This window comes from Diorhabda carinulata, chromosome 10 (genome assembly GCF_026250575.1).
Source record: "Diorhabda carinulata isolate Delta chromosome 10, icDioCari1.1, whole genome shotgun sequence".
Classification (NCBI taxonomy): domain Eukaryota; kingdom Metazoa; phylum Arthropoda; class Insecta; order Coleoptera; family Chrysomelidae; genus Diorhabda; species Diorhabda carinulata.
This window is the reverse complement of record NC_079469.1, coordinates 6,377,237-6,404,755: the sequence shown is the minus strand read 5'-3', so window position 1 is coordinate 6,404,755 and position 27,519 is coordinate 6,377,237. Positions and strand designations below refer to the sequence as shown.

Below are 27,519 nucleotides of genomic sequence, written 5' to 3'. Positions count from 1 at the left end.
ATTGGGCGTATTTGCTGTAATCTATCATAAAAATAAAATTAAATTGGAAATATATATTTTGCTTTCTAAATCTAGAAATTTTGTGTAAAGTTTATTTAATTTTCGGTCTTCTTCGGTTATCACCTCAATTTTAGAATTTGCCACTTTTTTCCTAAGATCTCCTTTTTATTTTCATAAAATCTCTTCAGTACTTCCTTTGAAAATTGATCAGAGTTGAAGACGTTACATTAAGTATATTTGGAATTTTATTTCCAAGCCAAGTGTTTCTCCATGTTTGTTGTTTTATCAATTTCTTTATTATTAATTATATTTCTGCCCCAATTATGCGAACCATTTCATTTTCACAGAAATTAGAGGACCTTTTCTTTTATGCAACAGATCGTTTTTCATTTAATAGATATTAGTTTCTACCTCTTACACACTAAAGTAAAATTGCACCAGTAATTATCACACAAAAAAGTAAATAATAAACAATAGGCAGCCACTTTTCACTTTTGCAAATTTGAAAAAAGAAACAGAAAAAGACATACAACAATTAAAAGTTTTCTATATAAAAAATTATAAAGTTTCAGTTCAAAAGACTGACAAGTTTGAGAATTCAAAAAAATTGGTCAAGTAAATTAGATAATTGGCAAGTTATATGACTTTTGTAAATATATTTTCAATTATAAAACCAAGAAAACTGTATTTAAATATGTAATTTACATTTATATATAGGCACTTCTTCATCATTTTCTCATTCAATGTTTTGAGAGATTTAGTTAGTTAATTGAATATCAATATAAAATCTTCATAACTTTTTTCGTCTTCACCTTTTTATATATATATTTCGTAATGATTTGTCTTGATTATCTAAGAAAAGAGCCCTAAAATTAAGACAAATCAACATGAAATATAAAATCTTTATAGTTAAATCATTTTTCAGTTCACATCATCAACTTAACTTAATGTCAAAACATTCATCAATTATTTATAGCCATCTTAAATACAAAATAATATTAATAAGATATACGCTTGTATCAACTATTATGTATTTATTTTAAAATGATTCTTTAGTTAATAATACAGGGAGGGAGATTTGTATATGATTTGAAGGTTATGTGTTCAAATTAAATCACTATAATATAAATTTTGTGATAGAATTTCATTTTCACAAATTCACGTAAAGCTTGATCAATCTGTATGTTAAGTTTAGTATTCGTCACATAACCAATGATGGCCGAACTGTCAATTATGTCATTCTGGAATAGTCCATAAGCCGGCAACATAACAAAAAAATGTACTCCCGGAAGTTAGTTTCTAATACCAACATCCCTATTTTCAATCAAATTTTCCTAAACAGAAAGTTAAATTTCAACTATGGGTTGATATCATATGGTGCAATGATAAGAAAATTAATCGGTTAGTTAGTTTTAAACTGCTGTTTAGTTCTAACAGTAATTTAAGCAGAACGCTACAAGTGGTCATAAAATACGTACACGATGACATTCGTTTAAGTGTTAATTATATTAACAAATCTTTAGTGATTGTTGTTACCTTAAAAAGGTAGGTAACAATCTCAACATTCTTTTAATTGGGATAAGTCATTCACTTTATCTGGTATTGAAGGCATTAAATAAAACTAGATATCTACGACAACCTTTTATTAATTTTTATTACAAAAAATTTCGACTGTTAATGATCTTCCAACAGTTTATTCTAATCGTAAAAAGATGAAAGACTGATTATCAGCTTTTTTATATTAATTAAGCTTTGGTTGTGGTTACTGCTGCGTCGTCAGGAACTGGAGCTACAGTTGGGATTTCAGGGTATTCCAATTTTGCACCATCTTCGCATTTGAAAGTTGGACAGCAGAATGGGAATGCGGCTGTTTTGTTAGTTTTTTCTAAAAAGAAATGAGAACAATTATTTATCTCCAGATGAAAAATATCACAGAGAGCTAATCATGTAGGTATTTAGAGTAAAATTACCTTCGTCAAGTTTGCATTTTGGATTGGCCAAAGGAAGAGGTCCACAGTCTTCTACCAACTCCAAAAGACGTGGTGGTTTGTCTTCAGAGACGACGCAAGTTGAACGACCACAGAAGGGAGTAAGGTCCCAAGTTTTACCTGGTTCTACAGTGGCACATTTAGTTGAAGCAAAGCACATACCAGGGAAATCTAAAAATAAGAAATATATGTAAAAATTGTATCATAACATAAAAATAGATAGAGTCGAACAGAATTCAAAGCACCAGTCTAATTGAATACATTTTCCTGTCAATATCTTGTTTATTAATAACTTGAAACGAAAGGTTGATCATCCTTCTATAATTTATAAGAAATATAAAGGATAAAAATATATACTAATTACTGTAAGAAAGTCGTCAAGTATATTGATATCGTAACGACAGACGTACCGATAGGTACGGCCAAATTAACCGTCGTCTATCAGATGATTCGTCAACATTGAGTAAACAATTTAATAACTGTTTTGAATTTATTATTATTGAATGAAAATTAATAACAGCATTTAAATAAAAAAGTTGGCATTCAATATAAAATTGAAAATATAATTTACATAATTACGTAATTGGGAACATAAATTCACTATAGGTACCATGCGTGAAAAAGAAAAATAAATAATAAATGGTAGGTAAAATTAATAGAGAAATGGATAAAAAAAAGGATTCACGGTATATCTAAAAGGGGAAAAAATCTCTTTTAGATGGCATCTTTTTAGAGAGATAATGACTTAATCTGATTGAAATTATGTTTGAAACATAGAAAATACATTTCAATACATTTTTCACAAATATGAATTCGAATTTTATTAGATTGTTTGATATGTACATTCAATTTATTTAATTTTCTTCAACATACGTCCAGTAATCAACCGGTTTTAATTCTAATCTTTAAAATGAAATTTCATCCATTTAGTGGGTGTATTTTCATTATTACTCCCAATGCAACATTTATGGTCAGTCGTACAAAATATTGTGAATAAGATAAGATTTTCCTAAGAGAAGAAAGTCTTTATTTGGAATATATTCACTCATTCTGACAATTATGATACATTTTCATATATTTCAAATATTATTTCGGGTCCTCTGGCTTGAAATAATCTGTATTGTATAATTTAACATTTCAAAGCAATAAGTATACGTTTAAAATGGCTATGACATCAACTTTTTCTATTTTCACTATGTAAGTGTTATATAAGACGTTTTTTAGTTAATAAAAGGTAGTACCTAGTTATTTCCGCAACTACTCCAAACAAGATAGAGCGATATTTGTACCATTAAATCAAGTTTCATAACTCACAGTTACGTTGAACGTAAAATAATTGAACGTAGAAACATATCAATTAGGAAACTGCTTGAAATTGCAATACTTTTCAATTACTTAAATTAATTCGAAAGTCTTATTACATTTATTTGATGTAGGTATTTTCTAAATTCTCAAGTTTCATATAATTCAACAACGTTGCCAAAGTTCGAGACTAGTTTGAAGTCGAGTACATATAAAACAAATAAGTTGTTGATATTCTAATTTTAGTGTCTATGGAATATTAACTATTTCATCTGATTTGAGTTACTTACAAAGTTCTCAATTGGTATTCATTCCAAGTTATCAACAACTTAATGAAGTTTTACTTTCGGTTCTAATTCAAAATAATAATATATGCAGAGTCGGAACTATAGACACAACCGATTCGACAATCTCACAAAACATAATAAAATTGACGTTTATAGATCACGAATCGGAACCATCGATGATATATTAAAAAAATTAAATTATGAATACTGCAGATAAATATGTGAGTTTTACACCTAGATTCTTTCAAATTATACAAAATGATATGAGGAGTGAAATATTTACACAAGGCATTGTTCATCTAATGCCATAAAGTATTACAATTGAAAACAAACTGATTCTATCTGTTCCAGATTAAACGAAACGAACATATTGTTTATGTCAATGAGAATTAAGTTCTCATTGGTTTACATCAAGTTTGAAAACACTATTGTTAAAAATCGTACTTGCTGAAAGTACTATAACAATGACTGAACGGGAAATTGAGTTTCCGACATAAAAGATTTCAAACACATCGAATAATAATAGAAATTATCAATGCAGAACAACTATTGCAATTAGTAGGTTAATTTATGAACTGTAGCATGTGTACAGTTACAATAGGGTTTAACGGAAATTATGTTAAAATACAATTCCATACTAGATGTTAGAAATTGTTTATGATAATGAAATAAGTGTATTTATTATATTTTTAATAATTCAAATTAGAGTCTACAGAAATGAACTCATGGTCAGTAATAATTGCTAAGAGACTCAAATTCCTTAAACCTTCATGTTGAAATTTTACTTCCTGTTGTGATGTAGTTATAAAAAAATAAATATCTTGTTTGTATTCGTCTTTTTAAAATAATTGTTTCGCCTTGTTTTCTTCTATATTAGTGTTGCGATATCGTGTACTGAATTTAAATTCTATCTATAATCAAATCGCATAACACCTTACGTAATATACTTTTCTAAAATTATAAACATCACTTATATCTATTCGCAACTTTCTATTTATAAGTCTAAAGAGAAGCTAATTGTTGAATTAAATCTATAAGGACAATTGCATATTTATATATTTCTTTTTCGTTGCCACATGTCCAATTTAGCATATTATAAACTATCCCTCGTAACAGTTTCTGCTTTTCGCCACTCCCACTAGCGATCTTCTTTACTTTCTCCACGGTTCCGTTGAAAATTGCAACATAATTTTGCATACAAGATCGAATGCATAAACTTCCAAATAAATTAATATCCCACAGCTGTACGACAACAAAAAAAAGTAAGTGTGTCACTAAACGATATAAGTTTAAAGTAAAAGTTGGCGAAAGTGTTTTTGTTGCCCTTACAATATGACGTATCAATGCCGGCGATTTGCAAGTAATTCAACGAAAGTGAGTGACTCACAATGTATACAAAGTGAAGTGTCATTCAAAATTGAAACCACCCACGTTTAAACAAATTGAGATTAATAAATTATTACTGCAGAAAAAAATGTTATTATATTGAACAAATTAGGAAAATTTTAAATATACGGAAATAAATGATTATAAAGAATAAAGAAAATTGAACATATAGTATATTTCATTATATAACCTGAATTGATGATTTTTAACATCTTCGTTTTTAACATTATATTCCATGATGTTTTGTAAGTTTCTTTTTTTTATAAGATTGAGGAAAACTTTGCTATACAGACTGGGTAGTAGTAGTAAATCTTCTAATGTATAGTAATTTCTCAAGACATTGTCTATATAATATAGAAAATGCTAAAATTTTAACAGAATATGAAGTACTGGTTGTCTACCTATTAAGGATCTTTACAGGTGCTACAAAATGATCAATTAGGCAAAAGATGAAAAAGAAGAATAATCATGTGATATTTTATTGATTTAAATTTATTTCTTCATATAAACCATTAAGTAAGAGACTTTCAACTAGGAGGAAATCAATTTTCCGTTATTTTGGCGACAGAAAGGAGAAGGGTTGCAAAAATCTGTCATTGGTGATTATGATGAAGTGATATACCTTTGTAAATATTAAAAAGATAAGTGGGACAGGCAATGAACTTTGTAGTCCGGACTAAAGAATAAAGTATTCTATTTATTAATGTCAAAAATTAAATAATGTAAAATATTTTAATAAATGATATGAATTATTAACCGCGTTTAGTGAATTTTGTATAGAAGTGTGTAGCAATATCAGTATTAAAGTTTTTGACAATTTAATTCTAATTTTGTAATTTTGACCTCGTAAATTAACAGGACGATGTTGAAAATTTTGGCGTGTTTCACGGTAAGATATACATCCTTAGTAACCACACCTATTTATTATAAAAATATTAATTAAAAGAAATCGCACCCATCCATGTCGGTTTATACATAAATTATTTCTGCAATTATTCAAGCTTGACTATTATTATGTATCTGATATTATTTATCTCGTGCATTTATTTGAATGTAAATTTCTATGATTTTGAAATTAGCATACAAGTTGCACGTCCTTCATTGGATATTAAATTGAGGTGATCTCATTTTCCACATATTCGTGTAATGATCTAAATGCGAAGGATGAAAAGGAAGTAGTTTAAGCTAAACTTTTGGAATATGAAAAAAATTTACAATGTACATATTAGAATAAATATTCCACCAAAAAATATTCGTCAATCAATTTTTCTAATATTTATATTCTAATGAGTTCAAATAAAAAAAACAATCTGAGTTTTTAATATTTCCATAGTATGTTCTGTTGCTCTAAATGAGTAAAACACCGATCTTTTTGTTTAAATTTAAAAACAATCTTTTGAGAAATAATGAAGAGACTTTGGAATGAAAAGTAATGTACTTAAAAACGACTAGCACACTTGGGATAATGAGAAAACTGGAAAGGAGAATTTCAGTTCTCCCACATCGATTTGAAACCTTGACCTCTAAGTGAGGTACTTGCTCTACGAGTTAGTGCTAAAATACTTAATCTAATTAGAGATCTAGAATTGCTGCTAGGGATCCTATTGGCCACTAAAAACAAAGACTACGATTTCCAAAAAACCCTAGAATTGGATTTCGACTGACTAAGAATGTCTACTATCTTAACAACCCAACGAATTTTAAGTCTAACTTCACGAACATCACATTATTTTAAAGAAGGTTTCTATAGAAAATTGTGGACTATTCTTTACAGGCAGATTGGCGCTATGTTCAGGAAATAGAGGAGTCACATATCATTCCATATGTGCAACCTATGCAAGATTACAGTTTTCAGAAAGTCAATACCAACCCACCATGTCTACTTGGATAAACACTACATCGTTTACTCTGGCCACCAAGATCGCCCGATCTGTATTCAATTGAATATGTTGGATTTATAAAAGCAATGCTTTCTTGTGAACTTGCAATTAAATACTCGAAGAAGTCCACTGTATTATAACAGAACCTAGTTGCATAAATGATAAGGAATGTTGACTTATGAAACAGATATGATTCTTTGTTGGTTGGGTTAGGTTCTTATTAGTGAGAACATTTTTCGTCTTAACCATAGTTTGTTATATAAAAACACGTGTTGAAGTCAATATTTAAAACCAGTTTGTTGAGAATGGTGAAATTTTGACACGAAATATATTTGAAAGAAAACATTTTTTCTGGTATTTTGTTAAATACAAGGTTCATAATATTCATAACCTGACTTTTTTAACAGGAACTATCCGTATTAAATATTAATGTCACCATAAATATATGTTTTAATTAATGTGAATCGATAAGTATTTTTGATTCATCATTCATATACATATTGAATATAAATGCATGACATTTAAATAATTTATAAATAAAAATATTCAATGAATAATGTAGAACAAACATTCTAATATAGTTTACATATTTAGAAAACCAGGTAATTATAATATTATTTTGCATTTTTAATATAAAATAAAAGAATATTTATAAATTATTTCAGGTTTACGTAATTTTTACTGCATTTTAAAATTTTTAAGTTTCATAATAAAAACGAATTAAATATGTAAAACTGAAATGTTAATAAGGATATTGGGAAATTGTGGTTTTAAAACAAATCCTTGAAGTATTCCGACAACATCAATCAATTAAAATATCGATCTACAAATCGTGCTAATAAGAAACTTGAAATATTGTCAACGTTAAAATTTTTTCCCACAAAATAGGATGGATCACCTTGAATAATAAATGCATTTATGGGACGGGCTCAAATCAATAATAATAATTTCTGCACAAGAACCTGAGATATTACGAATCTGTATATAGAACTGAATCCATTTGCTTTAGTAGAGTTGAAAAAATCTGAAAGTAATGATAATAATTTCTTTGACCAGAGATATCATATTCCTGCTACTTGTTATGATTAAAAAAATTGTGATTACTATTCTAAGTTCATTTAAAAGCAAAAAATATACGCAGAACAGTGAAGTATGCGTATTAATTTGGATATAATGGATGGTTTCCATAATATTACATTTTAAACAAAATAATTATCTCTTTTTAAGGCTTATTGGAAACTATAAGGGCAGGTAGATCATCTATCAGTAAACTATTTGCAGTTTTTCTATTATTGCAATCTTTATTTAGCCAGGGTCATCGGAATGACCAGAGTAGGTAGATAGGATCATATCATATAACTACGATCTGATTAACTCGATCAGTTTCCGAACAATAATAAATTTGATCCTTTTGATGACCTTGGAGCTTTACACAAAACATACTTCTTCTTCTTACGACGCCGTCTCCCTACGGAAGTTGGCGATCCAAATGGCTATTGTCGCACGAGAAACCGCAGCTCTGAAAATTTCTTTAGATATCTGTCCGAGCCATCTGCGCAAGTCTTTCAGCCATGAATTTTGGCTACGACCGACCGTTTTCCTTTGATCTTCCCTTCTATTATCAGATCTCATATCGCTCGCCTCTAATTTCTAAGTTCTTTATGTTTACCCAATTGTTGTAGGACCTCTATGTTTCGACCATGATATCCGCAATATTCGCCTGTAGGCGTACATTTCGAACGTATCAATTTTCTTCTCTGTGGCCACATCCATGGTCCAACCTTCGCATCCGTACAGAATAACAGTAAAGATGTAACAGCGAAGCGTTCTGGTCCGGAGTTCCAGGCTGAGGTTGCGGTTTGCCAGAAGTGTTTTCTTGAGTTTTGATGTGTGTCAAGTGTCTTGATCTGATTTCGAGTTTTGGATCGCATTGCTGGTTGACGAGCGTGCCCAGGTATCTTAGAGATTACACTTGTTCAATGATTTCTCCATGGAGTCTTGGGTGGCGTTTCTTTGTATTTTTGGCCGAATTGTTCACAACATTCTACAATAAAGTCCATAAGAGATTGAAGTTCCAGTAGGCTACTGGCCACTACTACGATATCATCTGCTTAACGAAGATTGTTTATAATGATCTTTATGCCTGCAGTTGTATTCTGGAGGGCTTCGTTGAATACTGCCTCAGAGTAAAGGTTAAATAGTAGGTGAGACAATAATACACATCCTTGTCGCACACGTCTTCTTGGTTCTTCATAATACAAATAAGGGAAATAGTCAAGAAGTGTACACGATTTTTTCTCGCTTGACTTGTCTGCAATATCACAACGATGTTCTCAACACTGTAAAGGTCTTTTTATACCATACCAAAGGAACGCATATTACAAGAATTAAAAATGTCGCACATCGATGGCGATACCTTGCTTCATGTGGTTGTCCATGCAACATTATTGGTTCGTCAGAATAGTTTCTAGGTTTTGTTTGTATTTATTTTGAATAGTGACGATTTTGGCAATAGAGTGAAACGTGGCCTTGAAGATAAAAACGATTTCGATGAAGAGAGTATCAAAAAAATAAAGATCCTTCGACATATAACTAGTCTAGATTTATCAAAACCAGTAAAAAAATGATTTTCTTATTAATCGTTGCAGTTTATACTCAATCTAACGGAACGTATCTTGTTAGTTACTATTCTCTATTTGAAAATATGAGTAACTAATTGTAGTAAAAGTTGAAAGTATTCAGTTAATATTCAGGCAAAGTCTTTACATAAGACCCCATCATCTGCTCTTAAATTTGTTAGTAAACTAAGCGTGGATCGTTCTGAAATAATTTTTTTTCCATCAACATTTCGTCGTTCGTTGTTTACGTGCTTGCTTGGTACTAAATATGCTGTTGCTAAAATTTGTTGATCATTCGTTTTCTATGGTGTAGTGCAGACCGGAAACGCCGTTTTTTGTAAAATAATTTCTCAATATAAATAATTGTCAAAGTGTAAAATTAAATCATGTGTTGGAAACTTCCCAGTAACTGTCTCGACTATTATACTCTATTTGGAAAGAGCGTAAAAATGCTCATGAAATTTTTAGTACGGTACTTTGCGTCCAGAATTTGGAATATTTAAATATGCTAATGATAAATAAGTAACTGGACTGAGATATATTTTCCCCATAATTTACCGTACTAATATGTAATCGGTTACCTAGGTAATCCGAATGGCCATCATTTTCTTTCCAAAATTGAAGAATATCTTTTTTCTTTCTCTATTTTAATACCTTCACACCAACCTCTGAATCTCCCCAAAAGTAAGAAGACCCTTACGATGTTAGCGACGACTCGAAGTTGTCTACGCGTGTTCTAAATACTTTGGCGATATGTTGGAGTTTGAATTCAAACTGAATCTCTTTAAGATATAATTAATACAAGAAACGATTCAATTTAATAAAATTAATACATGATGTAAAAGTGTTTAGTAACTTTATTTAATATTTTCTTTTCTCACTTTCCGTATAACTTTCTTCCTGGGTGTGCCTGCAAACAAAATGGCAGATTTTGCAGCAGCAAATTAAAACACCAAAAACTTTTACAATCTCTAAAAGTGAGGGTTTGAGTAATAAGGGCATAATTTGGTCATATTTTTTTGAAAATATACGCGGTGATTCAATGACTGTTGATTCTACAGAATATTTGAAAACATAATAGATAATGGATGCAGCAAGATGGCGTAACCAGTCATTCGGAGAGGAGATATCCGATGGATTTCCGGCAGCTTAGACCATCTCTAGCTGATTTCTTTTTATGGGGTTTTCTTAAAAGTCGAGTCTAGGATAATACTCCAGGGGAGAACATTTAACAAGACAGGAGTCACATATGCCAAGGAGTTTTCGAACATCTAAGGGATAGTATTCAGAAATGAGAGATGTCACTTAAACGAAATTATTTTAGAGAAATAGTTTTCAATTTTACTTCTTTATTTTAAATAAACATTTGTTTGAAAACAATGTGTGTTATTTTTGCCGTGGCAATTTCAAAAATACAATAATTTATAGCCTACCTTATATGAGTGTTTTTTGGAATCAGGAATCAGGTAGATTATCTATGTCTTCAAACATCGTGTTTTCAGTTTCATTTCATTTGTCTTATAGATTTTAGGTGTTTTAATATAATTATTATTGAATAACTAGCTATTTATGAACACACGCGTAATTTACAACAAATTTCTATACGAAAAAGTAGAATAAACAATTTTTAAAGTAAAAAAAAATGAAATACAAATAATCAGCTGGTCGCATTTACTAACAATACACTATAGAATGGAAAGGCATGACCTGATTACTTTTATCAGTTTTAGAATAACAGTGAACGGAATCCGGATTACTTTCCAAACAATCAGATCATGATCGAGTTGATCCGATCATAGTATCCGAATGATCAAGCTTAAGTACTTTATGAAAGTTTTATTTTGAAACCATTATTTGTTTTGTGAATTGAACCAGAAAAAATTTAAAAAATATTAACAGCCATTATTACCTATTGTGTCAATTCAATGTTTTAACGGAAACTAGGAGTTCATCGATCTATAACAATCGTTCTGCAATTTATTGCATACAATGGATTTGAAAAAGTGTATAGAACATGATTTTGAATGAACTTTATTGTGAAAAACCGTTTCCTACTAACTAAGAAGACTTTCACTTGATGTTTATTGATTTTAAACATGATTTAGATATACTCAACTTCATTTTTTTTATATTGTTTGAGTTTAGACCAGAAAAATGTCTCAGGTTTAGGAATTTCTTTGACTTTAAATGAAATTACTTGAGGATTTAACTTTGAAATATTCGGTGACATTAAAAGTTGAAGGAATCAAGCTCAGATTTAATTAAAAAACAAAATAAACATTCAAGACTACAAAAAAGTGATTGTACAATGAAATTAAGATTCTTAGGTTGAGATACGGTTTCATCAGGTATAGGTTAAAATGGTTCTTCTAAAAAAATAGTCTGAGGTACCAAAAAAGGTAATATGAACTATTTGATGTCATTAGCTGAGTAAAAATGGATGCTAGAGTATTTTAGATATCAATAACATGGTAAAATGTAAAATGGCATCAAAATGAATTTATCGGAGCGTTTAGCAATCATGTGTGATCATGGAGAAGACTCAGAACGCGACCTCGCATCAACAGCATAAAATTAGACTGCAAATAATCATCATAAGAAGCCTAGAAAATATCAGCCAGAAGCAAGAAGCAAGCAATGAACGCTCCTTGAAAAAATAAAAGAATCCAGCTGATCTAGCGAGAGTTGGATGGGAAGCAGATACGAGAAATCTTAGTTGACATCAGGAGAAGATTCAAAGAGCTGAGTGCACACCCCAGCATTTAGTTAAAAGAGGCTAAAGTTGAGAAAACAGCTGGACCACTTCAAGCAGAGAAGACATCAAGTTTAACAAGAAGAAAGCCTATTAGAATGTCTACTAATTGGTAAATATAAGAAGGATTTCGAGAAGAGACACTTTAAGGTCGGTTCTAGTCTAAGGCTAAGAATCTTGCCTTTCCGGAAACATATACCCAACGAGAAGATAAGAAGAAAATAAGCAATAAGACTGATGACATCATCGAAATTCATCGTTATTTGAAGATGTATTCTGGAAAGAGTTTCTGGATTAGTATGTGTGGACAACATGAACCACAGAAAAGAATCAAGAGTATTTATCAAATAAATCAAATTTTTTTAAATATATTGACATTGAAGTAAACACGTTTCGAGAGGTAAGTACAGACACATTTTTGGAATCTCCGGGGTTGATCATTTGCACAACAAGACAGCTTCAAAACGAGAATTTATTAAATATATTGAATATCTACAAAAACCATGAGTATTGTCTGCTACAGAAGATATTCATGAAAAAGTTTCAAGCAGAATCCTTTTTTAGCTAAATTAGCGTAATTCTTAAACACCATCTGTCATTTATTTTGTTTTTGTAGGCTCGATTTGAAATACTAAGGGTGTCTCATGGGAGATTTCGGTTTTCCTATGTAAAAATGCAGTAACATGTCATAACTTGTTAAGACTAGTCTTCCGATCTATGAAGAGTGCAATTGCTTTACTTTCTTTTAATCATTTTTTCTTTGTTTATTGACAACGCAGTACTTTTTTTAATAAATAGTATGGAGTGCGACAAATATGGAATTCGTGTATTGGAAACAAAAGTTTAAAGCAGTCGTGCCAGTGAGGAAAATAGGTGAAATTGACAAAAAAAGACACAATTGATGGGCAAACGGAACAGCGTTGGTTCCATCGTTTTATTATTGGAGATTTGACCTCTGCGTGAGGTATTGAGGTTACAAGGGAAGCAGTAGAGAATCAACCTAGTACCAGTAACGATTATCGGTTTCCGTTGGACCTTCTAAAGATATCATACGTCATAATTTAAAATCATTAGATAAGATCTATAGAAATTGTCGAATAGAGCCATACAAATTAACTAAGATTTAAGCGAAACATCGAGTAGAGGTCTGTGAACATCTCATTGCCCTGCCGAAAAGAAAAAAATGGATTTATCTAAGCAAACCGAATATGGGAAATCAGTGGTTTGACAAAAGACACTTATCAGAAGCCGTCTCAAAGAGAGGTTTATTCGAGCGAAAATTCTTGTTGTGTCCGGAAGCATTATGAATGTTTGGTGTAACTTAGACATCATGATGATCGAGCTATCGGTACGTACGAGCTTTTATCGGAGAAATAATCATGTTTAGTTAACCGATAGAGAATAAGATCGAAGACCTTGGTGTTATTGAAGCATTTAGTCCAGACTTTGCAACGTCAGATCACTCTTTATTCAGATCCATGGCAAAATTTTTGCGTGAAGAAATATTGGAATCCAAAGAAGATGTTGAAAATGCAGTGCTACAATTTTTTGCATCTAAGCTCAAATAATAGTTTTACCAAGGTCTCAAAGAGCTTTCTGAACGTTAAAACCTTAGAATACGATGGGCTATACTTCAAATAATAAGGCTTTTTTTTGTATGATTATTTAATGAACAAAATTAAAATTAAAAACCAAAATTATTCAGGAGATACCCTGATATTTGATTCTTCTGAAAAATTAGTCAAAAGTGATATTTTGAAAATTTAAATGATTAAATTTTATGCTTAATAAAGAAATTCATTAAATTAATTTCAATTATTATTAAGTATTTAATGTTTAAAATTGTGAAAAAATAATTATTGATATATTGAAATATATTTTCGAAAAGAAGAATAATCTGAATGGAACTTACCCCTAAGTACGTCAGCAGGGATCAACCTCCTGTAAGTTTTGATTCCATCTACGGTCTGTTCGGTCTTTTCATCAGCAAATACTGTGACCAAAAACAAAGCAGCGAACACTACGTAGCTGTTCATGTTTGTAAAGTCAAGGTAGTAAGTTGTTGAGGGTGCCGACCCCTTGGTTTTTGCGAGTTATAGAAAGACTGAATCAAGTTATGGTTCCAAATGGGTTTTATAGTTTTTTTAAGTGCATAAGCCCCACCATTTGCTCTCAGTTCTTTTCGCTCGAATGCCGGCGTTTAGTGATTGTGTTGGTTGATGGAAATATACGAGAGCGAAAAGATATTTTGTATTTATAGACAATGCGTTTGAATACAGAGTGATTTTATTAACAATAAATGGAAAACATACAGGACTGAACACCTTACACTATATGTTTTTTTGTCCTACAAATATTTAGTTTTTAGTTCGTGTTGTATCGCGTTATTCAAACCAAATGTCTTGTATGTAGTACAATAAATATTTTGAAAAAATTATTGATAAGATTTTAATCACGTTGTAATATTTCACAATATAAACTTTTTGCCATTACCAAATAAACGAATTCTAAACACGTTCTTCAACATTACTACTATGTTGCCAAACTTTTTAAAAGACTTTCCTTCACATGATCAACTATAATTTTCATTATTCTCCACAACTGTGGCGGGTAAATTTGGTGATGGGCAAACTATTTTGCCAAAAGAATACCGACAAACACGGGAGTGTGCGCACATCCACCCCTTAACAAAGCTCATGGATAGATGCGAAACAGAACACTCCAACACTGTCATTTCGAATTCCCGTAACGTGATTCCTCTCTCCCTAGTTCTGTGAGTGATTTAGGGAAGTCTTTTTATTTTCAAAGGGTTAACTCTACCGCGTTTAGAACCTTTCTATTCTTTCTTCGTTGAGAAAAGCTCTAATCCGCGTGGTCTTTCACCTTCTCTAAAGTTGTCCCCGATGTAAAACTATGGGGGTGTCATGGGGTGTCATGTATGGCGGGTTATTACTGTTGGTATTCATCTTCCGGGTCTTGTTGATTTTTGTACTATGGTCGCGTATCTGGGTTTCCCCTAGAAGCTGGTTGTCGTGTTGAAACTGGCCTCATTACCATTCGGTAGTCGAACAGTGTATAGTCAGAATTAGTTTCTAGAAGTTCAACTTCTTTACAAGTGGTTCATATTTGATTTATTTGCCTCACTAAGTAGGAACAGAAGACCCATTTGCAGATCTTCGAGGATAATTGATCATACGTTTATGTGGCGTCCAGTTTATTACAGTACATAAAAGTGATCTAATTGAATGGACTGACCCAAATAGAGTTGGACTAACGTATTTGATAAGGATGTTAACTTTGTTTTGAGAGCTTCACACTACTCTATGTCAAGTCGTTCTGGCTTAAGTTAATCAGTTTATCAAATAATGGCTTATTATAATAAAGGTAATAAAGGCTATAATAAACTGAAAACTAATCGACAGACATCAGAGATATACCTGACAGAGACATAAAATAATAGACAATGACATATGGATAAAAGTAGAAGTAAATCCATCACCATTCAACTTTGGTTCAACATACAAGAACATCAACAGCAGATTGTATTAAAATAAGCAGAGCAGGTGTTTGGGTCCTCTATAATCTGAGCGAAGAGAGTGAATTGATCCTTCACAAGCAACGTATTACTTTAACGGCACCATACAGAATTATTTTTTGATGGCTTGATTACCAAAGATGACCAAAAACGCAAAACGAAGCATAAAATACTGAAAATTGAACAAACTGTTTATGCAGTTCTATTCTCTTCTGTCTTCCTTTGTATGTAAATTGCCAATTTAAATGATTATTTTTGCAAATAATGAACTTAATAAGTTTATATCATAACAAGGAAGTCTCCTCAGAGGTCCAGTTGCATATTGTAAAGATACTGTTTGAATTCTTAGGCTCTCCGCACACGGGTCGACTCATTTGCAATTTGAGTTTGCAACTTGACTACGCAACGCGCAATCGGAGTTGTGCAACCTGTTTTCAACTGGAGTCTGCACACAGGAGGGCCATGTATGCAACACTCGGCTGATAGTTGGTTTCAGTTGGTAACAGAACTCGGACAATGAAATTATATTTCTATGATTTTACTTTATGTGGTGCTAGTTTTTGAAAATGCATTCTAGCAGTTATAAGTCCGAGGAAGAAATGATAGATTACTATCAGTACAGACAATATCGTAGAGGAGGAAGAAGGAAATATCGGTGTCGTCCTTATATTCAAAAAAACTTAAGCCGTAGGTTGTTTGTTGCCGCCGAAGAATTGAAAGAAACAGATGCAAAGTTTGTAGCATTCTATAGGATGACAAAAGAAAGCTTTGAAGAATTGGTGAGATTGATTGCTCCTACAATACAGAGGCAGAATACATCTTTTTTTGAATAACCAGGAAGGTGGTAGTTATACAACACTTCAGGCTCCTCCACCTCTTCAACCAAAGGTATATTGATTGATCAACTGATCCGATTCACGTTGCCAACTGAATTTGAGTTGAATAAATATGAAAATGCTGGGAATAAAATAAAAACAACAATTTTGTTTCTCCTTGATGTTTTATCACAAATTAACGCAACCATAATATTTGACATTTGACAACTAACTAAAAGGTATGTCGATCCATCATCTATGTCGATTGTTACCTTAGATAAAGAGTGCATCCTTCTATCTTTGTGAGTGACGATTACTGCTACGTGCGCGAAAAATTTTTTTACTTTAGTGATCCTTGGTGACACATCATCACATTACCCACAGATTTCTGTCACATCACATATTCAAAAGAGGAACTTATTCAGCGTGTTTTCCCAGATATAGCGCAACCGTTCAATAATCATAATTGACTGGGTGAACGACCAATATTGACGGCGAAAAATAAAGATGTCGCGGATCTCAATGTGATCATTCAATATTTTCTTCCGTGATAGTTGGTTTCCTCCAACTCAGTCGACACCGTTATGAACCAGGATGACGTAGTTAACTATCCCATTAATCAACGTCGACTGTGCAATTGAAGAAGATTGGCTGTGAAAAAGGTAAGGCAACAATCATAAAGGAAAAATACAAAGGAAAGGATGACTTGATCCCGCGTATATCGATGATTCCATACGTCTGACCTTTGCGTTGACCATAAATAAATCGCAAGGCCAGACGTTGGAAGTTTGCGGAATCAACGTGGAGTTTCCCTGTTTCGCGCATGGACATTTTTGTTTGTTTACGCACCACAAAACAAAACAAAAAATTAGTTTATAAGAAAGCTTTATAAAAGACTGTATAATAACTGTGTGTGTCTGACAATAAAATTGAAACTAGGATTGTAAGTAATTAAACGAAAATAATAATAAAAATTCATTTTTTATTTGTTTTAATATTAAAAGGATTCCTTTTGTTTGTTTTATGTTTATTTGATACAAAAGTTCAAGTCTTTTATTCGATTGAGTCAGTCTGACGGGTAAGATAGTTCTATATAATACATTTTACGAGCTAACCTGGTAAGTAAACGAGCTTTTACTTTAAATGTATAAAAAGTTGCTCGTAGAATACGTATCATTATAATAAATTATTCTAATTGCCTATCAAGAAATCAAATTATATGAATCACGCCGTAATTATTTAAAATAACAATTATTTCTTTTTATTCATTTTATAGGTCGTTATACTAATTTGTATGTTGTTTGATGTTTCGTCTTTTTTGGTAACACTATTCATCATTATTAAAATCTTAGATATCTCAGGTCCTTTCTCTTTCTCTTTAAATGTGAAATGGCGAAGCAAAAATTTTCTAACAAACATTAAGAGAAATTGTTAAGCCAAAATAAAAATTCGTAGTTTAAGAAGAGCAATACAAATAAGCAGAGGCGGCGTAAGGCATGGACGGTGTGGGCCACCGCCCACGGCCTCGCGTGCTAAGAGCCTCGCGCCTCACAGCCGAAAATAAACTTAAAAAAGTATGGAAAATTCAAAGGTACACGCTACAAGGTTTTTCTTGTTCTAGAGTATCTGGTAGATACTCGGCGCCAAGCACACATTCGCCCCACTACCGTACGATCACCACCTCCTCCTGTGTCCGCGCCGAGCCACCAGGAATAATCTTGTGTGACGTCATTAGAAAATCTTTGGATCCCAATATCTCAGTAATTACTGTATATTAAGCATCCATATTTTACAGGTAATCAATATCGAAAATAAGCTTTCGTTTGGCCGTAAAAAAAATTAAGTTCCGGCAAACGCTGGAAAATAATCAAAGATAAATTAGAAATTACTATGAAGCCTTTATCATACACAAGATAAGAAAGCGGAAACCAGGCGGTGAACGCTGTATTATTGCAATTTGATAATGTTGTTGAATGCATAGAAAACTTAAAATGCCAAACGGATCAATCGGACCCACTCAGTGATTGCGATTCCATTTTAAACGAAATGTTTAGTACGGAATTTATCATATGAGTTATTGACGCGTGTCAATACCATAAGCAAATTATGGCAATCTGTACAAGTTCATTTAAGCATTACTCTTGAAAATTTGAGTACATTTTGTGACTGGATCAAAGAAGCGAAGGACATTTTTATATTGTCAATGATGGCACAAGAATCTTCAACATGGCTGAGAGCTTTCTCTTATCCTAAAGGAGACAAAGTCATGGACCTAAAAATGCAAAAATGCATTTACAATTCCAGTAAGAACGGTGAAAATAATGCTTGATGGTGCTAGTAGGTGGTAATGCTGCTGGACTGCAAACACCCCCAATCACCGCCATCTTTTCATGATTTGAAGATTCATGATTACGTTATTTAGAATACGACAAAGTGCAATGTGTAAGACAAAAAAAGTTTGTTTACACCTTAAACACATCTAAATAGGTAGACAGTTACTAATTTACCTCGAGTGGAGTCAAAAATTATTAATAATAATGATGAATACACGCTACTTTGCATTAAAACCTCAGATATTGGGACGTTCATGGTAGGTCTCTGGCAATAAACGCATTTATAACATACTAGGGAGCTTCAGTTATACAACGTATGTCTTTATATTGAATCCTTTTAACGAATTATTTGTTAGAATTTGAAGTTGATATACCATAAAGTCTATACAACTATGTACACGAAAATTTGTTTTGAGATCTATCCATGTCCCTTAATTCAATATGCGCCACATTAGCATCAGTGTAAATGTGGAAACTTTTTACGCTTTTATACAACGAAAGTTGTCGAAATGTTCCGCAATTCGTCATACCCTTTGTCTAAACCAGCGCCAATCTAGAAGGTTTTTGAACTGTTATTTATCGTAAACAGCTGTACACTTTTCTTCCATACGAGATACTCTTCCTTCTCTCTACATTTCATACGTAATAAACTGTAGTCCTAGCTATTGAAAACGTGCTTTCTCCGGGTAAATTTACGGTCAATATGAATACCCAAGTTAATTGCATCTTTCTAGTTAACTGTTTATCATTTAGTGCAACTAGGGAACGATTTTTAAATAAGTTGGAATTTCTGGAACCGTTCGGTTATATTTAAACTGAACACACTGTTTACCACCACCACTATACCAACACTCACAATTACACTGTGTGACGCTCGAATTGAAACTGAACTGTTTCAACAGTCTCTGAAAACGATAACAAGGCTATCGAAACGCGCCCCAGACGGTGTAATTGTGAGTGTTAGTGTAGTGGTGGTGTAGTTACTATGCGTCAATTTTTTACATTTGTAAAAAACTGAACGGAAGTAAGAAACCAAGCTACAAGAGCCTCAAGAGCAGCAGCATACCTAAATGACACAATCTGGCGAAATAAATACATTCGAACTGAAGCAAAAGCCCGCATTTACAAAACCGCAATCAGACCTATATTATCCTATGCAGCAGAGACCCGACCTGAGACCTCTAAAACGAAACGGATATTGGAGACTACAGAAATGAAAATAGTTCGAAGAATAGCGGGAAGAACACTACTGGATAGAGAAAGGAGTGAAAACATGAGACGAACATGCGGGATAGATAATATCAATGACTGGGTACTGGATAGAAAGATAAAATGGAATGAGCACATTGACCGCATGACGGAAGAACGAATTGTGAAAATATCAAGGGACAAATCACCAGCAGGACAAAGAAGCCTTGGAAGACCTAGAAAAAGATGGAGTGACAACCTCCCAGGTGACTGAGCAGAGGCAATGACGTGAAGAAAAACAGGCAATAATGCCTATACACAGCAGGAAGAAGAAGAAGAAGATAAAACTGAGGAAAGTGCACTGGAATCATAATAAAAAGTGATGAGAACAACACTAAAAGAAGTCCAATAACGTGTGAGTAGAAGAAAGTATATTAAATTCGTTACTATAGTCTAAATATGAGTATAAACAAATCAAAAAAAGTTTATACAACAGAATTAAAGAATAAAAAATGTAATGAGAGAAATTTTAGGTATAGAAATAGATTAAATTTCTTTGATTTCTTATTTCTTAGACCTTTTGATATGTTTATGTTTCTAGATCTTCTTGATTTTAGGTCTCTTCTGTTTTAAAATTAGTTTTTTTTAATAATTTTTGAAATGTAAGGACGAGGGAAAAAATAATTTTTCTTAGAACAAAGTTCTAGTTTGATATTATGTTCATTTTGATATTCATGATGATCTATTGATGAATTTAAATACGCAAATTGTCAGTGTCAATATCATATTTTGATGAAGACTTAAAGAAAAATCGAAACGTCAAATTTTATCTTCCAAAAATTATTAAAAAACTATTTCTGAAACAGAAGAGACCTAAAATCAAGAAGATTCAGAAACATAAAGAAATAGATTAATAGATAATACAGAAAAAGAGAGTGGTTATATTCAGGGTTTGTGGAAAGTATTTAAAGATATGGATACACTCACAAGAAATAACAAAAAACATTTCAGCTAGCACACAAATCAAACAGACAATAATAGAAATGAACTGGACGGAATATTGTTTTTACGCACACAAATTTCTGCGATGTTTTTTTCGAACGACATCGTGTTTCTTCAAAAATGATAGAAATTAAACGGTTCTTTAAACAAGGTAGCAATTAAATTTCCATACGATTGAACCAGTTCAACTTTATTTCTGTGGAACAATAGATACGAAAACTTTCTTTTGTTTACATGAATATGCTTCTACTTTCTGTTGTTATCACCTATTTAAGATTTCAAAATATTTGTTTATTTTTTATTGTGGAAATAACAATGTAATTTTCATTTAATAGTTGGTTGTTATTAACGGTATTTGACGATGCGCAAATGATAGTGTATAAGGATTGTACAAAAATTTAGTATAAACCAGGAGCGACGGCTCATGACCTAACTTGAGCTTCCTATAAGAATATTTCTGTAAAAGGCCACTTCCTGATGACAAATTACAGCTTCTAAAGTCATCTATCTGAATTTTTCTACAAGACAATCATAAATAGTTATAGCTCAAAATAGTTTAAATAATCCTTTTGTAAAGTTTTAAAATTTTTTGATAGAAGGCGGTAGCTACGTTGATTACCTTTATACTTGAGCTTGGAACAGCTGAACCTCTTATGGGATCTTTCACTTAAGATCCTCCACTGGATTTATATCTCAATTTGACCCTTCTCACATACAGGGCCATTATGTAGTGGCCCTACAGTAGAACCGGAGGCTGACCAACTGGCCATGCAGAATTATTTTGATGGGCACTAACCAAATAATGCCCACGACTATTACAAATAAGGGCTTGGATGCATATATCACAATAGACTGGTGATTCCTAGCCCGCTATACTAAATAATGGAGCCGCCTGGGTACCAGATATATTTTCCTAAGCCTCTCATTTTTGAATTTAGTTTGTGATTTCTTGAAAAAAATAAAACTGAAATAAATCGCAACACATATTATGAAACATAATAACCGGGGATTTAACTGTGATTGGGAAGAAGGATTTGTTTTTGTCGAGAGAAACCGATATCTCAAATAACCTTGTCACAGTACAAGAATCTATCCTATTTGGCTACTATTGAAAACTATTTTAAGGCTAGTGGCCACTCCTATTATATAGAGTAGAAACAAGCTACTTAAAACATAACAACACAGAATACGAAGTTAATTTCCATAAAACTTAAAATTTTATAAGAATTATCTGTCAAAAAAATGTTAGGTTAGGTTCTTTTTCCGTATAGACTTTGACAAATCGGCTTAAGTGGCACAAAATATTTATTCTTCGTTTGTTAACGTGCGTTTTAATTGTGTTTTAAGTGTGATTTTTATATTTTTCGCATTATTTTTCACCATTATTTCGACAAAATGAAAGTGAATATTATATGACCTTAAGCGGTGATGTAAGGTGCCGATGTGTTAAAAAAATGAGAATTTATGAACAATTTTAACCCCTTTGCAATTCCTTTTAGAGTCCCACGTTTGAAAACTGTAATCCAAGCTTTTCTTCTGATTTCCGACAGCTAGTTCTTCTCAGTTGATCGAAACGCCAGGAAAGAGGAATAAGTTCAATAAGCTCAATAAGCGATGAGCAATTAACAACACAACAATAATAAGCCATTTTTTAATGGCTCACAAATACAATGAATATATGAATGAGATTATGTGCCACCCACCAAAGATGGACGAGCTGTCAATGACGTCATACTCTCGCCTGTATAAATCAATTTCATATTTTTTATCGTTATAGATTAACTAGTCACTTGTTCCAGGTAAACTGCATCTAATAATTTCTGTGTCTATTGCTTTCATCCATTTTACTATATTTAACCCCTTTATACACCATATATTCTCCCAAATGTGTGTCTATTATCAGTTAAAAAGGTTAGAATGTAGATAGTTTGTATATATTTATGGTGATAACATATAGGTTGACATCAATTTGATCGATTGTATATGTCACTCAATTTTAAACGTGATAATGTTTCTCATATATTTCTAATTACACCATTTTTTAATATTTGAGTTTATTTTATTTCTAGTTATTATATTGGGAATAATATCAATATATCGGTAAACTTAGATAGCTCGTAAACTTTTGTAGGTCAGTAAGTTTATCATATTATTTGACGTGAGGCACGCCTCTTCTTTTTTATTTATGACTAGCCTTCATCTGTCAAGTTTATTACCATATCCAAAAGTACACTTGGCTGGATAGGAATCTCTTCATTGTAACTTATAGCATGGAATACGTATATTATATCATAAAATTAAATTTTATGGCATATGGGATAATACAAGATAATATAAGTCTATACTACACGTAACGCCTATAACTTTCTAATTTTTAATATCGCATTTTTCACTACCCAGCAAAGCCCAGCTTGTCCAGTATCGGGACAATCTAAATAGGCCAGTCAATGTTTGTATTATGTTATATATATTTAGTGTGCCCCAAATGAGTTTTCTTTGACCTAGTAATCTTTTCAAACTATGCTTTATTTGGTAACCATATGATCACGATCATTCGCTGAAAAAATGCTTACCAACCAGCACAATGATACTGAAAAAAGGTACATACTAACCAGCATAACGATACATTTTTCCTCAAAATTGAAAAATGAATAAATGAAAGTTTTAACTGTCAACATTGGGAGAATCACGTCAAAACAATTGAAACCTTATCAAGCGAAGACATCTATTTGGATATGGTCCGAATCAAGATGTCAGAATCATTATCATAGAGTTAATATCAAAGATAGATAGAGCGAGGTATTGGAGCTTCTTCAAGGTGACCCGAACTTTTGATAGAGATAGAAAGAGCATCGGTATATCACTTTCTATCTCTATCTATTCTTTTCAGATTGGATTACCACTCGAATGGTAAGAATGACATAGGACGAGAATAACAAGATTTTTATTTCAATAGCGAGTAGAGAGAAATAGATTGTGGAAAACTTTCTCTTCCAATAGTACCATATCTTTAATACTAATTCTATGGTCTCTTCACGAAAATCTTTCCCAGTACTGGTACAATTATTTTCTGTTGACGGCTTAACAGGCTACAAGAAAACCTACAGCACCGACGATTGACAAGGTGGGGTATGCAAGAGAGTAACGCAAAATAACGATAGGGGATAGGAAAGTTTTATCTTGAGCTTTGAGAAAACTCCTAGTGGTGATCCAGGAGTTGAGTAGGGTGTTTTTATCAAGAAAATTGTTTAATTCGATGTAACGAATCACGTATCGAGCCTAGAGGTTATTTAGACGACGTCATTTGGGTTTTATGTCTATATCAACATCAACGGTATTACTAGGGCTGAGTTGGCATTGAGTTGGCAGTACCTGAGAATGGACTGCTCGCATGATAAGACGAGATGATTAGGTAAGTGTAGTAGGTAGGCGTTTGCGTATATTCAATTATAAGATGTAGGTTTTATACGTACGAGTGCCTTGATGAAACCGTACTCTGTTCATATTAGCCCAACTCAAAGTGAATCTTACTCCCAAACAGGCGTCTTCTCTGTGGATCTCTATACTTTCTTCCCGAAGCCTTAAATGGGTTTTTTGAGATTTGAGGGCTTATCTCCTGTATCAATCCGTGAATTGATTCAGGAGATTTTGGGGCCGGACGTTGAGCGATGGTATCTCTGGGGTGGAAGCATTTAGTGCGGTATCGTACGCATATAAAGGGGATTTTTCCAAGGGGTGACGAGTATCATATGTATAAATGATGTATAGAAGGGGAGCTAGTAGAAGTCTGGTGGAACGTAAGTAAGGAAGGTAAATGGTTAAGATAAGCAATAATCGACTTTGATACTAATGAAGCGGTCAGTGGAATATAAATAAATCAATCTTTTTATCGGATATGGCAGTCGGATAGCCAGAAGCTTCCTAACGAGTCCGGCGTGCCAGACCTTATCGAAAGCCTTCTGGGCGGTCGAGGAGGTAGCGGTGGTGCAGTGTTTTAGATTGATAGCATGAGTTATGGTAGTTTGAAGATTGGTAATGGCGTTGTGACTAGAATGCTCGGGCCTTAATTCGAATTGGAATTTTAGAATTATATTTTGCTGTCTGCAAAAATCCCAGATACTATCTTTGATCAGACGTTCGAAAAAATCTGGTGAGCGATATGGGGTGGTAAGTATCAGTTTTAGTAGTGTCTTTGCCGGGTTTGGGAATAAAAACTGTGTGGGCAAAATACCAGGCGCTAAATATGCTGTAGAGCTGGGGAAAGGCCTCGATAGCCGACAGGTTTTTCAATTACTGCTCATTGAATTATATCGGTGGCTAAGAATTCGGTTTCATTGGCAAAGTCTCTTAAGAAATTCGTGTTGTAAATTGGAGTAAAAACAATTTGGCAGGCTAATTTTGAAGATGGCGATTTTGTCTTTTCGGGTGAAGTATTTTCGACATTGCACTTCAAGGTGTGACTCTTAGACGCTTTGTTGGCCTGTAAACTGTAAAAAAATATAGGACCTTGCATATTGGTAGAAGTTTTTCCATACGTTTAGCCACTTTTTCGGTCAAAGTAGCAATCGAATTGACTGTATGGTTGAATATTTTCACCGATTTAATACCTCCCACTGTTTTTTACGGTTTATTCCAAATTACTTCGACTTTTGCCTAACAACAACTGTAAAATTCAAATGTCAAATCATAAAATGATTCGACATTTTAATTTTACAGTTGTTTACAATTATATTAGGTGAATTTTGAATATTTTGAGTATAAATGTGATAGTTCAAACATAATTGCGAAAATATGAAATCTATAATAAGTATTTATGTCTATCGACTGGTCTACTTTAAATGTAGTTTACTATACAGTTCATTTTATCTAAATATCATCTCGATTAACCTTTAGCCTTACCTCCCCGGTTAGTCATAATCTTCCTAAACCTGATCGACCGGTTCTTTACGCAATTATAAGAATTGTTTATTTCTCACTATATCGCGATTATTTAGGAGACAATTGTGAAAGTGACAACTGTGTCATTGTCACAATGTAACTCATTTAATTAATTTTTGGTTCTCATCACTGACGATGACGGTTTTAAGAATTAATTGTCACAAACATGCATTTGGTTGAAACAATACAGTTGTTATTCTTATTCTAGCTTAAGGTCGAAGAAGAAACCGTGAAATTTTAATATTACATTCTTATTTATTATTGTTAAGTTGTAGATTTACTGTTTTATTTGTATTTACTTTATTAAATAATATGTAAAATTTTAAAAAAAAACAAGTTCGTTTGAAATTTAATCAAATCAAGTTCATGTAAATTCATAAGTAGATTTCACATTTTTACAACGTTGTCAGACTGTGGAAGTATTATGTAGATTGAGAAATGTTGAACAGTAAGATTATGGTTATATTTAACTCATGTTCCGGTTAATAAAAACAGAACAACTTTTTTACTCATCAACAAATGTGAAACTACGTAAACCAACATACCATTATTTGAAGAATCTTATATTTATACCTAAATAATAACAAATCACATTCATAATTGCTTCTTTTTCGTACATAATTTTTTACAACTAAGAAAAAAATCTTAATAAAATCAATCAATTTGAATATAACATATGTAGTGTGAGCCCGTGCCAAAAAAAGGTTACGAGAAGCACCAAAAAAGGAATGGCTACAATATTTTGGAATTGACTTTAAGGATCAAATACCACCGCGAATGCGGCATAATACTGATTTATTGAGACGGTTTACGAGGATGGTCTCGGAAGTACCTGGCCCAACAAAGTAAACACGAAAATTTTGGAAAAAAATATATTTATTTTTCAACGTTATCTCCTTTTAGCTCCATACACTTCTCCCAGAGAGTTCGATATTCTTTTTATAATAAGAATCGTCAAGCTCCTCAAAATAGCCATTAACTGCAGACTACGCCTCTCCATTGTTAGAAAATCTTTGACCACCAAGCCATTTTTCCAAGTCTGTGAACAGAAAATAATCCGAAGGGGTTAAATCAGGCGAATAGGGTGCATGAGTTAGACATTCAAACTTTAATTCATTAATTTTGACCATTACAATAACGGATGTCTGAGCTAGTGTATTGTTTTGATGAAACAACACTTTCTTCTTAACCAAATGCGGCCTTTTTGCTTGATTTCTTCGCTCAAAAGTTGCAAGAAGTTCGCATAATACTCGCCGTTGATAGTTTTTCCTTTTCCAGGAAAATCAATGAAAAATGTACTACGCGCATCCCAAAAAACCAACGCCAAGACCTTTCCTAAAATGATTAAAGGTTTTAATCTTCTTTGGAGCCGGTTCTCCCTTTTCAGTCCATTGTTTCGATCGTTCTTTTGTTTCGGGAGTGAAGTGATGGACCCACGTTTCATCTATGGTTATGAAAGGGTGCATACATTTTTTTCTGTGAAATATCAGTCGAT

The 27,519-nt window shown here is 32.5% G+C and overlaps 2 protein-coding genes across 2 annotated transcripts in view; one reads left to right on the top strand and one right to left on the bottom strand.

The window, feature by feature from the left end:
* Nucleotides 1–1,628: 1,628 nt before the first annotated feature.
* LOC130898532 (uncharacterized) lies at nucleotides 1,629–14,437 on the bottom strand. The gene is made up of 3 exons (XM_057807912.1): nucleotides 14,126–14,437; nucleotides 1,971–2,159; nucleotides 1,629–1,885 (listed from the first exon to the last, which is right to left on the bottom strand). The coding sequence occupies exons 1-3, from the start codon at nucleotides 14,247–14,249 to the stop codon at nucleotides 1,746–1,748; spliced, it is 453 nt and encodes a 150-aa protein (XP_057663895.1). The 5' UTR covers nucleotides 14,250–14,437; the 3' UTR covers nucleotides 1,629–1,745.
* The window catches only part of LOC130898531 (diacylglycerol lipase-alpha), a 59,441-nt gene continuing 36,214 nt past the window's right edge, over nucleotides 4,293–27,519 (top strand). Inside the window, exon 1 of the mRNA XM_057807900.1 lies at nucleotides 4,293–5,852. The gene's annotated coding sequence lies outside the window, so the exon portion shown is untranslated. The remainder of the gene's footprint in view (nucleotides 5,853–27,519) is intronic.

Coding starts and splice junctions, on each gene's coding strand:
- LOC130898532 (XM_057807912.1), bottom strand. CDS start 14,249: ATGAACAGCTACGTAGTGTTCGCTGCTTTGTTTTTGGTCACAGTATTT. Junction 2,160..14,125: donor CCCTGCTGACGTACTTAGGG/GTAAGTTCCATT, acceptor TCTTATTTTTAG/ATTTCCCTGGTATGTGCTTT. Junction 1,886..1,970: donor AAAATGCAAACTTGACGAAG/GTAATTTTACTC, acceptor ATTTCTTTTTAG/AAAAAACTAACAAAACAGCC.